General features: G+C 36.7%; 1 protein-coding gene across 5 annotated transcripts; it reads right to left on the bottom strand.

The window, feature by feature from the left end:
• Positions 1 to 7,084: 7,084 nt before the first annotated feature.
• On the bottom strand, positions 7,085 to 15,243 carry LOC114281992 (E3 ubiquitin-protein ligase MBR2). Of its 5 annotated transcripts, none has more exons than XM_028224610.2 (6): positions 14,623 to 15,243; positions 11,525 to 13,328; positions 9,025 to 9,075; positions 7,966 to 8,064; positions 7,618 to 7,761; positions 7,085 to 7,527 (listed from the first exon to the last, which is right to left on the bottom strand). In XM_028224610.2, the coding sequence occupies exons 2-6, from the start codon at positions 13,277 to 13,279 to the stop codon at positions 7,396 to 7,398; spliced, it is 2,181 nt and encodes a 726-aa protein (XP_028080411.1). In that variant the 5' UTR covers positions 13,280 to 13,328; positions 14,623 to 15,243; the 3' UTR covers positions 7,085 to 7,395. The 5 variants fall into 5 exon arrangements, with proteins under 5 accessions (XP_028080411.1, XP_028080410.1, XP_082778115.1 ...); XM_028224609.2 differs by having other exon boundaries at positions 14,664 to 15,224; XM_082921989.1 differs by having other exon boundaries at positions 15,052 to 15,224.
• Between the last annotated feature and the right edge of the window lie 397 nt (positions 15,244 to 15,640).

Raw genomic sequence — 15,640 nt, 5'->3', positions numbered from 1 at the left:
GCCCATTTTTCCATATAAAGTGTCTATTATGCATGTGTAGAGCAATCCTATTCAAGACCTTTCAAAGGGGCTTTCACTTGCATGCTTCCTAGACTAATTTCAGGACCTTTTTGGTGAGTTTTAGGGTCCTCATAACCTCTTTCCAGAGGTAGTTTTTCCATTTTCTATGTCTATCTTATATGTGTGGAACAACCCCTTGCATGGCCTTCTAAAGGAGCACATCATTCTTGCATGCATTGACTGAGTTTCAGTGGGTTTTGGGGCATTATTTGGCATGGCATACTTCTATTTTTGGCTGGTTTGGTGAGCTCTCATGTGCTTCATATAGTTGTAGTGGAAATCACAGTTCACTAGCTTACTTCGCATGCTTTGTTGACCCTTGATTTTAGCTCTTTTTGGCCTTGCCTTAAAACTGATTTTGTGCATATTTTGGACTGTCCTAGCTCTATTTTTGGGTCTCATGGTCGAATGATGTTTGTTTTGCATGCTTGTAGTTCAATACACTTGCCTAGCTTTGAGTTTCGAGGTTCATTACATGTATATGCTGAGGCATTTTCTTGTTTTGGGGCCATTATACATCATATTTCAGAGCTTATGTGAATGCCATATTCCCATGTTTCATACTCTTTAAATGCGTTTGAGAGTCGGGCTTGTATGCCTCATTTACCGACCATTGAATGAGCTCCATTTCTTTGCACTCCGAGCCATCATTTTAGGTCATTTCCCCACTATTTCAGACCTGCCTAGGGTCTGTTTGGGGTTGGTTTTGCCATTCGTGCATTGCTTTATGTACCTCTAGTGTAATCCACTTTACTAGTTTCGGTATTCGGGCCATCTAGCTTGCATTATGTGACATATTTTCATGATTCGGAACCATTGCGCATCATGTTTCAGAGATGGAAATTGCATGTTTGTAGGCCATCTTTCATCCCTTGCCATGTTTTGGTAGAGTGGCATTTGATGCCTTAGGTTCGGTCCATTGCATTCGTGCATGTTTGCATGTATTTCGGTTGTCTCATTTTACTCATATGGCTACTAATGTGAGTATGGCTGAGGTCCACTCATATTGGTGTAAGTCCACCTTGCATTGTGTATGCCATTTTAGTCCATAGCATTGCGTATGCTAAGTTGCATGTTAGTCGCATTGTGTATGCCATCTCATTGCGTTATGTTTGGGATAAGAGTTAGTCCAAACACGAGAAACGAGGAACGTTTCGTACCCGAAGTGACGGAACGTGCCTCAATTCCCGGTCGCCGACACTCCAGATTACCCATGATGGAGTCTAGGTCTTGTTGTGTTGTCATGTGCATTTATTTCACATCGAGTCGTGTAATTCGACCCATCGGCCATCATGCATCGAGATGCGTGATTGGTGGTACGAGGATCGAGGTGTGCATACATATGTGAAAATACTTTGTCATGCTCCTTTCTTGCTCTCTGTTGCAGCAAACCAGAAATCAGCAGCCTTCTAGAGCTTTGCACAGCATTCCGAGATTAATCGCAAATAGAGGCAAATCGGGGCATCGCGAGGAATTTTCCGACGAGGCGACTCAAACATGCATGTACCTCTCATTATTCGGAGCAGAGCTGGGGCGGTCCATTTAGCTTGCATGCTAATTCATTTGCTTTCCTAGTTAATTTGTTAATTAATTAGGATTTTGTAATATTTAATTAGCTAAAGTAGTTAATTATTTATTCGGACTGTACTATTTATTCGGACCCTCCGAGCGAGGGCAATTGTGTAATAAATGTGCGTGTGTGTGATGTATGTCTTTCAACCCCACGTCTTTCTCCCTTTTATTTACCAGCTTATGATGGTTAGTTTAGGGCATGTTTCAATTGGCGTACTTATGCTCGCATGTTTGTATCCATTCATCTGTCTTGCATGCACCAGACTCGGCGCATCCTACTAACTGCATTGTATTTCAATTTCAAGTTGAATACGTGTTAGCTGTAGCATCATCATATGCCATCTTAGAATAGCTGAGCCTATCTTAGTTGCATTCTTGTATGTGTTGCATTAGGGATCTCAGCATAGTTAGGATTCATGCATGATTTCTAATTAGCTTCTGTCTTTGGTTCGGAGTACTCGGTAAGTGTTCATGCTTTAGCATCCTTGCATGCGTGTGAGTGATTGCCATGATAACATGCTTCACATGAGGCTATGTGCTTATATGATATAACTGCCTGAATGCCTTTGGGTGAAGGTTGGGTTATTTGGATTGGAACAACTCATCGACTGCGAGTTTTAAGCCCACTTGAGAGTGGCAAAATCATGTTTTCTAAGCCCACCTGAGGGTGGCAAATCCACATTTTAGCCTACTTACGAGTAGCAAACCGCTTTCAAAAACAAACATGAGATGTTTTGTTCTAATTCAGGCGATCCGGTCTATATTTGTTTACTGTGCGCATCACGTAGTAAATCTAGGCTAATAACCAGAATAAGAGCACATAATGTTTTCAAAACTTGATATCATGGTTAGTAGAGGCTGATCTTTGATCGGGCGAGCGGGGGTGCTCACGAAGTGACCTTCCCCAATCGTACCCAAGTTTCCGAGCCGAGGCAACTTTGGTGATGACGGACACGTGGCCTTAGACAACGAGTCAGGGTTTCTTAAATTTTCCAAAATAAAACATTTAGGTGGCGACTCTGTATCTGACAAAGCAGTCCATGTTTGGCACTTCTTTCAAAAAATCTGTTTTCAAAAACGATTTTCCGGATTTGGACTCTTTGATGATTCATCAGTCTTGCATTGCACTCTGTGAGATTAGTTACAGGACCGTGACTTTGAGTCCTAAACTGTAGTGAGCCCATATGAACAGAACGAGATTTCCCTCCCGGGACGTTCGGGGACGTCTACACAGAGTTGAAGAGACAAGAAGGCGAGATGAGACGTCGGCCGAACACATCGAGGAACCGAGCACTGGAATTAGTGCAGTTGACGTCTTGTAAACAACAGACCGAGAAAGGATCTACCCTGGTCGGATCATGTAATCCTGGTCACGCTTTTGCGGACGGAATTAAGGGGCAATTAAGAGGGAGATTTTATGAGCTGGAAATGGGCCATAGTAAGGGCCGGGCAAGTTGAAGGCCAAGCGCGTTTGGGCCAGGATAGCTTTGGGCTTGCACGAAGATGGGGCTGCTCGGCTAAAGCCCAAGACCGAGCTACTTGAACTTGCACAAGCGGGAATCGTGCTACTTGCGTTGCTTGGCAGGAAGGCTCGCGCCTTTAGCTCGGCAGGAAGGCCTTTGTTTTACCCGCGTGACCTATTTCGAGCTCGGCTCTACCGGAATGCAACTGAGCTCAGTCGGTATGGAGCTCGGCTAGTGAGCATTTGGGCATGCGGCGCAGCACGGCCGTGTGAGGCCGAAGTGATTCCGCCGGCCTGCCGGGCTTCGCCAAGATATCCTGACAGTTTGGTTAGGTGATGATTGTTGGATTTGTGCTGACAGATGGGATAGCAGCACCACGTGTCAAGAGACTAATGGGAGTAGATTTGGGGCGCAGAAGGTATATAAGCGTGTCTGCTCCCCCTATGCTTGGACAGATGATCAATTGGTGAGATACACTTAGACATTCAACTCTTTCCTCTCTCTCTCTATCCCTGAGTCTGTGCTAACTTGACCGTCGGAGGGGTTTTCCGGCCACACACCGCCAGGTAGCTCACCGCCGTTGTGTTCGCAGGTCGATCGGATAGACAGGGAGCTTGGAAGAAAGAAGTACAGGCTCGCCGGAATATTTGCTCCCCGTACAGATGGGTAGAGAGAGAGAGAGAGAGTAGAGTAGGGATTGGTGGTTCTGGAATCAATGAGAGACAGAGAGATGGGAGAGACACAGAAATAATGATCAATCTGGACCGTTGGATTGTTTAATCTAATGGTGCTTTTTTGGAATTGAAATAAAAAAATTGAGCAACGACTTTTTTTTTTTTTTTTCCCCTCAAATTGAAAAATGTTTGAAACAGCTAGTTTTTGACGATTATAATTTAAACGAATAGAAAAAAAATGTCATATTTTTACTCCTTATAAAACTAAACAACCAATCTCCATTTGAATACACATTATCTTCAGCCCCCCGTTTGGCATTCTAACTTGGGCTAAATAATCACATAAGGACCAAAAAAAGTTACAAAATCATAAAGTGCCAAAAAAGTTGAGTTGGGATGCAAAATTACTAAAATGACCCATATACAAACAAAAAGTCAAAAAAAGCACCATTCCAAAGAGGAGGGCAATTTTCTCATTCCAATGCCAAAAAGTCAAAAAAGCCAAACAAGAAAACCAAACAAACAAAAACGTTTCAGGCTAAAAAAGTCAAAAAGCCAACTAAAAAAGTTATTATCAAACGACTCCTAATCTACATAACTTTTTTTTTTGGTATGTTTTTTCATACAATCGGTATGGAAGGTTTATCAAAAACAAAGAGAAAAAAAATCATTCACCACTTAAAAAGATGTGGCAATTTGTAGAGTTTGGTGTCACATTACTAAAGACCCAATTGTTGGGAATTCGCCATCTCATGCTCATTTCTGGAAAAACAATTTTGAAAATTATTGCTCACTCAAAATAATAACTCAAGAACACAAATGTTTATCTCATCTCGATGACGTGTAATCATGAAATGTTACAACAAATTTCATGTCTGTTTGGTGCAAGTCGAAAATCTACACTCAAGTGGGATGTCTCAAATTGATATAGTAAAATTTTATCTTTATTTATTATGTTAGTTTTTTTTTATATATATATTTTGTCTTATATAAAAATTAATTAACTAATTAATTAAATATTTTATTGATACAGATGATTCAAGCAAAACTTTTATACCATCAAGATGAAAACAAACATTTTACTTTTGAATATTGTTGGTCAATCTTGCAAAACAATATCAGGTGGTAAGATGTAACTCCTACGAATAGAGTGAAGTCAAGGATACATACACCGTTTTTCCCTAATTTAGCCCTCGAATCCTGTATAGATAACTGCATTTCTCTTGAAGACTACAACAATCCGAGTGTTGGTAACAATCCAACTGTTGGTGATAATCCAATTGGTGAGGGTAGTATCTCTGCAAGGGCTAAAAGGCCTATGGGTAATAAATTTACAAAAGAATTGTTTCGAAAAAATGAATTTGTTCAAGCTGAAATTCACAAATATAACAATTTGTTGAAGACATTTAACCAACACTTTACTGAGAATGAAATAAAAAAAGCTGAAAAAGAAGAAAAAATGATTCAAGCATTGCAGGAGATGAAAGAATTGGAGATCAAAAAAGAAAAACATTTGCAGGAGGTGAGGGAACTTGAGATCAAAAAGGAAGAACGTTTGATAATGACTACGGACATTTATCATTTGGATCCTTAAACGAAGGCGTATTACATAATGCGCAAAAATAAAATTTTTGCCAAGTGGTTCGCACATGCCAGCAACCCAAATTACTATTTTCCCCTGCCTCCTGATAAATAATTGTGAAAGAATGTAATTTTTAATTTTGCAATGTTATTTATTTTTCAATGTAATGAAGAGTATTTTTAATGTAGTTAATAATTTTTTTTAGAGGGGTTGAATAATAGATGGTTGTTAGTGAGTAGCTATGAAGCACGGGTACGAGTACGAGTGCTGGTACTGGTACGATACGGGTACGTCGATACGGTAAATTAAAAAAAAGTAGGGTACGGGTACAGCTTGGTACGCTTGTAAAAAAATATTTATTTTTAATTTATAGTAATGTAAAATTAATTAAATGGTTTAATTTGTTAAGATTTAACCTATAATTAACATTTAATGCCAAAAGTAAATGTATAAATCAAAATTAAATGTCAATATATTTTATAAACCATAGTTTAATTTTAAAAACATGCTAAGTATAAAACTAAAAATAAAAAAGAAGTCTAGTTAAAGGGGTTTTATCTCTATAGTAGAAGAAAATATTATTTCAACTGAAGTACGGTACGGCTTGAGTATATAGTAGGTACGTCTGGGTACGCTAAAAATTAAGAAGAAAAAATTTGAGTACGTGTTTCGTGTACCCGGTACGTATGAAGAAGTACCATACGAGGTACCATACGCCGGTAAGTACTCGGTACGGGTACGACTTGTTTTTTGCAGTACCCATGCTTCATAGGTGAGTAGTTGGTGATTTTTTATTTTTTAATATAGTTAATAATTTTTTTTTAAGTGATATAAACATTTGGTGGGGTGAATTATATTTAAACTTTTTTTTGAAAAGTTTTCAATTTTTTTTCATTTTTTTATATTTATCCAATCAAGTATAATGTAAATATAATTTTTTTACAAATAGTTAAAAAAACGTCACAAAAAATGAAAAAATAAAAAAAAAATAGAAAATTAATAAAAAACTTATATCCAAACAATACCTACAAACTTGAAAGAAAAATCGGTTAAGATTAACTAAAATAACATGTAACCATTAGAGCACCATTACTATAATTTAACAAAATAATACTATTCATTACCAAATTATAACAAAATGACAATACTATTTTAACAAATACCATTAAAAATGCTCAACAAAGGCTAATGATAAAACCAACTAAAAAACTAACACCAACTTAACATAGGACACCTTAGGAGAGAGGTAAATGTTGTGTTAAAAACCTAAAGAGAGATATCTAACAATTATCATAAATCTCTAGGCAATTAGTTAATAAAATTATTTATTTTTTGACAAAAAAATTTATATTAACATTTTTTTAATAAAAAATGATAAGATTATCATTAATATGGGTAAGTGTGTAATTTTCATATTAACATTTTTACTTTTGAAAAATAATGCAGAAGTGTACAGACAAAAAAAATAACCCCAATAAAACATATGCATTTCAATATTAAATAAATAATATCATTTATCAACTCAGATAACTAATAAGTTATTAATAAAAACAAGATCAAAGGTGAATTAAAACTGTTCAGTATAATTTATTCAAAATAGAAATATTAATATCAATTGATAAAATGTGAAACAAAAACCACTAAAAGGTCAGCTTTTAACAACATACCAATAATAAAACCCTCCATTCTCCCAAAAATCAATAATACCCATGAATATCCAAATGAAATCATAATTAGAGGATAAAAACTTAAGAATGCCAATCAATAAACTTTATAATCTCAAGTAAACCAAAAATGAAAAACTAGGTTTTCTTCTTCTTTTTTTTTCTCTTTGAATCATCCTAACTCTCCACAGAGAGATCAACATAAATTTAAATGTGAAATACAGATGAATCTTTCAACAGTTGCAAGCAAAAGTGCTATGGCGACTAAGATATCCACCAAGTGAATCCAATGAAACTGCAATTGGCAGAATGACACATTTTCACAACCCATCTCCTCTGACTAATCCATCGATGAAGCAATCACCTCGGATAACCGGGTCTTATTTACTGAGGCCAGTTGTCTTACAAATGGGGCACAAATTCTTCTGCATCAGCCATTGCTTGATGCAATTAGAGTGGAATTCATGCCCACACTCCAGTGTTCCAATATCTTCTCCATCGTTGTATTCCTCCTGGATACCATCAAACAACAATGGCTGAACAAAAACCTCTAAAAAAAGAAAAAGGTAAGAGCAAGGATATGGGGAAAAATTGATCAATACCCGACATATACAGCATGGTTCCACTTCCAGCTGAGCACCCATTGCGATAGAAAAGTGCTTCCGCTGCTTCAGACGATTCAAAATGGTTTCTTCAGTCAAACCTGTATTCACATTTCCAATGCGCTCTTCCAGTGCTAACAACTCCTGGAAACCCAATAAATTAAGTAACAACATTGATATTTAGTAAAAACTATGTAAAAGAGGATTGTTTTCTTGTCCCCGGGTACATAACAAGATATTATTAATATTTATTATCTCCTTAAGCGGTGATAGAAAACAGTCACAAAACTAGTGTCGTAGTATTTCTCTTTGTGAAAAAATGGCTAGGAATTTTCTGCAACTTTTTACCTCATAAGACATGTTGTCAACATCAAGCCGCATATCCCTGTGCCGATCATGAATATCGGCCATTCCAAAAAAGACAGACTGATCAAGGATCATAACATCCTAACATGAGCAGAAACACCCATTGAATGTTAGAAAAGCATGCATCATAAGAGAAAATTCACTTGTCTGTCAATAACTGTAAGACCAACAATCATCTATGAACTTGTTATTCAACAACAGCAGCTCAAATGCTATTTAGAAAAATAGCTAGCATTAATTTCATAACAAACTAATCAGCAAGCCTTTCCATTATTTTATTGATAGATTACAGGCCTTACCATCATCAGATTCAATCAATCTAATTAATTGTTCCTTTATATGATTTGGTATCCCATGTGTCGAACTATAGAAAAATGTTTACAGAGTCATTGTTCAAAGCTGTTGCAAGAGAAAGGTGTAAGGTGTAAGTGCTGCGATAGCATCTACAAGTGTGTTTTAGTTCAGTTCATATTGCTGGATAAAGTTTGTCCCTAAGCAATTTTTTGAGCCATTTGTAACCAGTCATCGCAAATGGATTATTCACAGAAGAATAGAAAAATGAACAGCGTATGGCTATTGCCTGCATATGTCAATGGTGAAGAGCTATGTTACATGGACTCAAATCCGGGGTGTCGGGTGCAATGCATGTCCAAGTGTCCGTTTTGTTTAATTCCCATATCCAATGACACAGGGACATGAGAAAAAATTCATATTTCTTAATATAATATTTAATTTTTCTAAGGTAAATAGTGATCACAAGATACCATGGACCATTTCATGCATAATATAGGGGTTCAATGCATAGTGTTAACAGTAACTAGAACACTAATTATGCTTAATAGGTGAATGCCCAAGTTCCTACACGTGTCAGACTCATTTACCCAGGTATCTGAGTGTCTAAAATGGGTACTTCATACATTTAAAAGAATCCATGTAACATAGGTGAAGAGTGACCATGACTTTATATGCCAATGCTAAACAGTTTTCAGTGTTGTGCTTGTTGACACTCGTAAAAAGACCAAATTCTGCCAAAAATCTAACCTCAAATCGCAAGCCCTCACCCCTACGCATGAGATCCAAGACATTACGAATCTGTTCCACACAAAATCAAAATGTTAGCTCACATTTTCAAGGAGCATTAAGATAGAAATTATTTCATGAACAAATATCTGGTGCATTTTCACAAAACTAATTACGGACTTGAATTTGAAACCAAACTCAGGATTTCAAGCTAAATATCTGGTAAAATTAATAATATACATGTGTTTAGAATTTCATATAAAAGATAAAACTATTGACAATCAATGCTTTTCCGTCTATCACATAAACCATGTGACACATTATTAATTATGTTATAATTGGAAACACCAACAGAATTAGAAGCCAATTAACTCACCCACCACCATTTCCTTTTCATTTTGAAGTAAATTTGCTTTCTGTGAAGAAATGGAAACTAATTTTCTTCACAGTGAACTTTCCCCTTTATCTATATAATATATATATATATATATATGCATTTAAAATCCATATATAGTACTCGACATGTTTAAAACACAAACAAGGCATAAAATGATTTATCATGCAAGAAATCTCACAGAACCTTATATATATATTTGGAATGGTATCTGTAATCACTTCCAATAATCAAGCAGCCATAATTTGATTGGTTTAGGCCAGAACTAAATGCATCACCCAAAACTCAACCAACCTAATGTCTAGCCCAATGTCTCAAGCTCAACCAAATGCACCTTCTTCTCTTTTTTGTAGCTTAAATTGATTCAGTTAGCCAGGATCAATTGAAATTAAAGAGAGTAAAAACCTAAAAGCAGGGAGAGGTGGAGATGAGATTAGAGAGTGATGAAAGTGGTAAGACAGGTTTACGAGGAGATAAAAGAAAAACAAAACATCATGGGTCCAATTGGGAAGAGTAAGGAGAAGGGGCAGCCAAGGTTTTCCCTATATTGCCAGTGATGGATGGAGAATGGGTGCAGCAAAATTCTAATGACTTTTGGATTTCTGGAGTCCAATGCTATGCTCCCATTGCCTTCCTACTATCTAGAAACTCTTTGATAAACCAATCATATTCATACATATTGCAAAATTAAGATGTAATAGTCAGGTCAGTAGGCTTTTCAGGCACCTCAACTTAGGTCAACAATAGTTGAGGTTGGTTGAGATTTTTAACTCAAGCCCACCCCAAGTGCAAGAACCTAGGGTAACATGGATAACATCCATTCTATAGTTCAAAGCATCTTGTAAGCAGCTTTCAAATAGTTGACAAGAACATAAAGCTCCATTCATAAATAACTGTAAATATAATCTCTCCATTCTCAAACAACCTCATCTTTTCTGTTATAATTAAAAGCTCCTACAAAAACACAGAAAATATTATACCCCAAAGTTAACCAGTCCTCATGTAGTATACAGTTCAATTCTGTTCGCATTCTACAAGCCAGATTTTCTTATATTTACAACTGAAAAGGAGGAGGAGGAGGAGGAGGATACATCAAAAAAGAAAACAAATAAATAATACATCCCAGGATTTAAGTCTCTGACTTCTGCATTTTCCCATTGTTGTATAGATTAGATGTGAAAGTGTATATATATATTCTGAATTTCTGTAATTCTCAAATAATTGAAACAGCCAACAAGAAATAAGTACACAAGCAATTCCTAAGAAATGAATGGGTACCACATACGACATCAAAAGAAGTCTTATAGAGTCAAAAAACTTCAAATTTCAGCATCTTAATTAATGTTGCAGATGCATGAACCAGAGATGATCACAAATTGATTAGGCCAATTTCAGAAAGTAATTACCATTTTGAAATATTCGAGTGTAAGGTTTAACATTTACATTAATTATATTTAACAACAATAACAATGAAAAATAACAGTAATGAGTTACGATAATCATGACAGTACAGATCAAGCAATCACATGATATGAATCAGGACAGTTATTTTTCTTTTTAGAGTCGTCCCAAAAACTGGTATCAGGGTGCTGCAAATCCAATGTTACCTGGAACGTGGATCGTTTCGGTACAGAAAACGGGAACAGGAACAGGAACGGGAACGGGGTACGCCACATACTCTAAATTGTGGTACGATAAGAGTAGACTTGTATATATTATACTTGCAAATTTAAAGTATTTTCAGAGTAATTTTCTTTTAACTATTAGGCATGTAATAAAATTTAGTTTTTCTTCATCATGTAGCAAGACATTTATATGAGTATTATGACCCATTTTTTATGTTTTGTCTTGTCAAAACTTAACTTATCTTAGATTTTAATTCATTATATTTGATTTTTTCCTCCTATGAAACATCAAAGGAAACATATTGGAAAAAACTTTTGAAGTCGTATTAGATTGCTGAATTTATAATTTTTAGAACGGAAGTGTACCATATTTTGAAACGTGCGTCCCAATATGTAATTCACTATGGTATTAGTGTTTTCTAGTACCATAGTGCAAATCATATAACACAATATTCTAGTTTCAAAAATTTCATAGGTAGATGATAGTTAATCAAGAACAAACCTCAGATACAAGCCTGCTTCTTCCTTCACTAGCAGCAGCCAAAGTTCGTAACGAGTAGGGAATTCCAAAAGCACCATCAAGTTGTCTCTCCAACAATATCCCCGACCTTGAGTGTGGCAGATGATGCCCTTGGTTACCAGCTGCAGACGGAAGTGGCATTTCTTGTGCGGAAGGGCCCGGGGGTATTGGAGAATTACTACTGCTTTGGCCTCCAGACTCGGAACCAGCAGAAGATAGCAATGATCGGCGAACAAACTCAGATAATCTTCGTGGATACCGTGGAGGGTTGCGATGAGGAACCCAATTAGGACCAGATAATGGCGGGACACCTGAACTCGAACCGGCCCGAGAAGTAGAAGCAACATTTCCAGCAACACTTATATTTCCACCTGTTAAACTCCAATTAGTTGAATTCTGAGCAGGATTTCTCATGTCATTTGCAGGTACAAACATAGGATGTTCTGAAATGTTTCTTGGCATGGTAATTGAGTCAGATTCCTCATTTAGCATAGCAGCTCTCTCTCCAGAACTTGATGAATGGCCAGCTCTAGAGCTAGAAGCTCCATTCCATCTAGATGAATGTGGAGTTCGGCGCAAAGCAGGAACGTGCACGACATTGGATTGTCTTTGAGAACTTGTATTGTCTGTTACAGAGGGTGACCTCATGTCCACAGAATTATTGTGGGGAAGAAGTCTTGACGATTGCTGCTGTGATGAAACATTAGAATGCCTGACAGAGCTCCTTGTTGAAAATAAGTGACCAGAATCTTGTTGGCGTGAAGGATTTATCCTCACACGGTAATTTCTGTGAGAACTTTCTGCATTTCCTGCAACATTCAAATTGAGGGGACTTTCAGAAGTAGCTCCTCCAGCACCCAGTCCAAGTCTCGAACTCACCTGTTCGGAAGGACCAACATGAAGAAGGTTTTCTGATGGGTTAGATACACTTAAGCTGCTTCCAGCATTGTACTGACCAGGGATGGCATGCCAAACATTACTGTCCACTGGCTGAAAGTAGCTCGAACTTCCACTCATAGAAGATTGCCCAGTATTTACTTCAAGAGCCTTTCTTTTACAGGATAAGCGCCGACCCTCCAATGGACAGCCTGGCCTTCCATCATTTTCTTCCACCAAATATCCACCACTTCCAGAAGGCAACCCAAAAGGATTGGAAGAACTACTAGCAGATGGGATTCGAGTAGTCTCTGATACATCAGACTTGTATGCATTAGAACAGTCCATAACTAGACAGTCATCGCCACCATGTCCAACAAATCCTGCATTCATGTTAAGATCCTGAGGAATAGCATTACTGGAACTTTGCACAAACAAAGGCACATTTGATAGCTGACTGCTACTATGGTTTACATTAACATTGTTTAGTGAAAGAGTATTAGCTGGTTCATATTGCTGTTCTTCTGACACAGGACCACCTCCACCACAAGGAACCATAGATGATGATGACCAACCATATTCTGTTTTCCGTTCATCATGACTGACATGGTTCTGTATGCCACTAGAACTCGGTTCACCTACATTCCATCCACTTAAATTCGGTCCTCCTTGATTCATGTTCAGATAAGTATTACCAGGGTGACTGGTTGATGCCAAGTAGTCTGGTAACATGTTATGCGCAGAATTCCGCATATTATTCCAGCAAATCTGCTGATCTATACCTGCATCACTTGATGTAGATCCATGATCAAACCCTAAGGTTTCAGGCAAGGAACCTACAGCACTCCTCTGCCCTTTCATTACGACTATGATGAACTCCGATTAAAAATCCTTACAGTACACAGCAGACCTGTAGCCACAAAAACAAAAATGAAATAAATAAAACATTGTGTGGATAACCTTTGCAGTAAGGATTGCACATGTCACATGTATATGAAAGAATGCCCTCTGACATAAGACCAGTGTGAACACAGACGATCACGGATGGAAGAGAAACTGCAATAATTTAACCCATCTATAGCTTCTGCTATAACAACCGAACAATGGGCTTAACAATTTTGAAAATCCAACACTATCCTTCAATCCAGCCAAGTATTGACAGGTACTAGGAGCAATTAGTATTATAAGTTATTATGATATATCCCAGAAATACAAATTGCTATCTGACATTCAGGGAAATTACTATTTTTGTACAAACTTCCATAAGAATAACATAACATAAAGTAACAGTCTTCTTAAGTAAAATGAGAATAGGGATGACGAACATATAACAGAATAACATAATTCAACCGAGAAATAGTATATCAATAGACCACTAAATAACAATTTGCAAAAGCAAAAGCCAAAGACAGAATTATAAAATTTAATCTTGTCATTTTCCCTAATAACATGCTGCACAGGAACTCACTGTCATCTCCACTACTGCTGCTAACAAATTTCCTTTAAATGACAAAGGTTTATTCCCAAATAACTTGAAACCCATTACTGCAAAAGAGTCATATTGTTTCCTAAAAGCTTGAATGTCACCACAAGCTTAATATATGTATGTATCTGTTCAGGGTGTATTGAACTCAAATCTGTCAACTGCAGTTACGTAGATAAGCACCTACAACCACAATCACAAACTAGAATTCATAGTGTTCTGAACATCAAACCTTTACACCAAAGTAAAGACCTGATGAAGCAAAACCAATCCACCAACAGCATTGCACTAAAACAACAATTCAAGGCTAATCTGAATCCCAAGGTGTCAGACAAGGATGAGTACAATCGATCTACTCCTAAATCACAACCAAATCAAATACATGTATATCCACACACAAAAAATTACAGAAAGATGGATATGGATAGAGAACAAACAATCTTATCAAAACATGTTTGGTGAACCTACCGAAGGTATCACGAGAATTTAATCGTCAAATCAGCTTTATCTCAAACAATCGAATGAGTCAAACAGCAAACAGAAACAAAAATAACGCAAAAAAAGGATAAAAAACACAGATTAAAAAGCCAAAATTTTAATCAGAGTCCGGTTCAAAGGCAAAAAAAAAAAAGAGGAACATATTGATGATTAAACCAAACACCGCCCAAAAAAAAAAAGGAAAAAAAATTAAAAATCAAGAAAAACATGAAGACGATCTTACGATCAAAGATCGGTGGAGAAATCGAGAGAAAAGGTACGAGCCTGATGAGAGCAGATAGGGCGGTGGATCTGCGGTCAAGACCTGAAAAACCAAAGCTTTGAGAAATGATCCTTTTGTTGTTTCTTTCTCTCTCTAGAGAAAAGGAGAGAGAGAGAGAGATTGGGAGACGGCAAAACTGACTGAGCAAATGGAGAGAGAGAAGAAGAAGAGAGAGAGGCTAGGGGGGTTTGCAAGGAAAGATGAGATGAGATGAGATGAGAATGAGAAATGTGTGTTGGGTGGTGGATTAAAGAGGACAGTAATCTTTAATTTACGAAATAACCTAGAAAGAGGGAGAGGCTCACAGTAGTTTCTTTTCGTCCAAACAGAGAATTGAATAAACAAACAACAAAGAAAGCCAAAGGGTGTCTGTCCTGTTGGGCCGCTCACCAAATGGCTCTTGTCTCCGTCTTTCCTCTTCTCCTTTTTCTTCCCTCTCTCTCTCCCACTTTCTCTCTCTAGAATTAAAACCCATCTTCCGATGTGCGCCGAACCCACCCCCAACCCATCTCTCTCGTTTCTTCGTCACGCCAAGCATCAGATATCTGTCCTCTCTCCACTTTACTGTTCGTTTCTTTTTTCAATTTTTTAATTCATTCAGACTCTCTGTAATAGTAATTAATTTATTTATTTTGGCCAATTTTCGTCTCTCATAATTTGACTTAAGTGACAAGATTACATACATACTTGTTTTAAGGAAAATATTTAAAATTCACAAAAAAAAATTCTATAATTATACTTATAATAATGTAATATTATATGTCTTTGTTATATATCTAATAATATAGAATTTCATTCTCTTATCACAAAATTGTGAATATATTTACCGATTAGAAGTGTGAATGTATAAAATAATGTTAAGAATACTAAATAAATGACTAAATCTCTTATATGGTGTGAAATTTATAATTTTGTAAATTCTGCTTTTATATAATACACTTGATTATTTATATAATAAAAAATTTAAAATTTATAACAT

This window comes from Camellia sinensis, chromosome 3 (assembly GCF_055761805.1).
Source record: "Camellia sinensis isolate YWXY chromosome 3, ASM5576180v1, whole genome shotgun sequence".
Lineage (NCBI taxonomy): Eukaryota > Viridiplantae > Streptophyta > Magnoliopsida > Ericales > Theaceae > Camellia > Camellia sinensis.
Note: the sequence above shows the minus strand (reverse complement) of the source record. Positions and strands in the feature narration are given on the sequence as shown.

Bases quoted from the DNA above. Each gene is read 5' to 3' on its own strand.
- LOC114281992 (XM_028224610.2), bottom strand. From the start codon at position 13,279: ATGAAAGGGCAGAGGAGTGCTGTAGGTTCCTTGCCTGAAACCTTAGGG. The intron at 9,076-11,524 runs GTTTGTTCTTGA...TGTGTGGAACAG, and splicing joins GAAGCAGGCTTGTATCTGAG to ATTCGTAATGTCTTGGATCT. The intron at 7,528-7,617 runs GTATTGATCAAT...GATGGTATCCAG, and splicing joins AACCATGCTGTATATGTCGG to GAGGAATACAACGATGGAGA.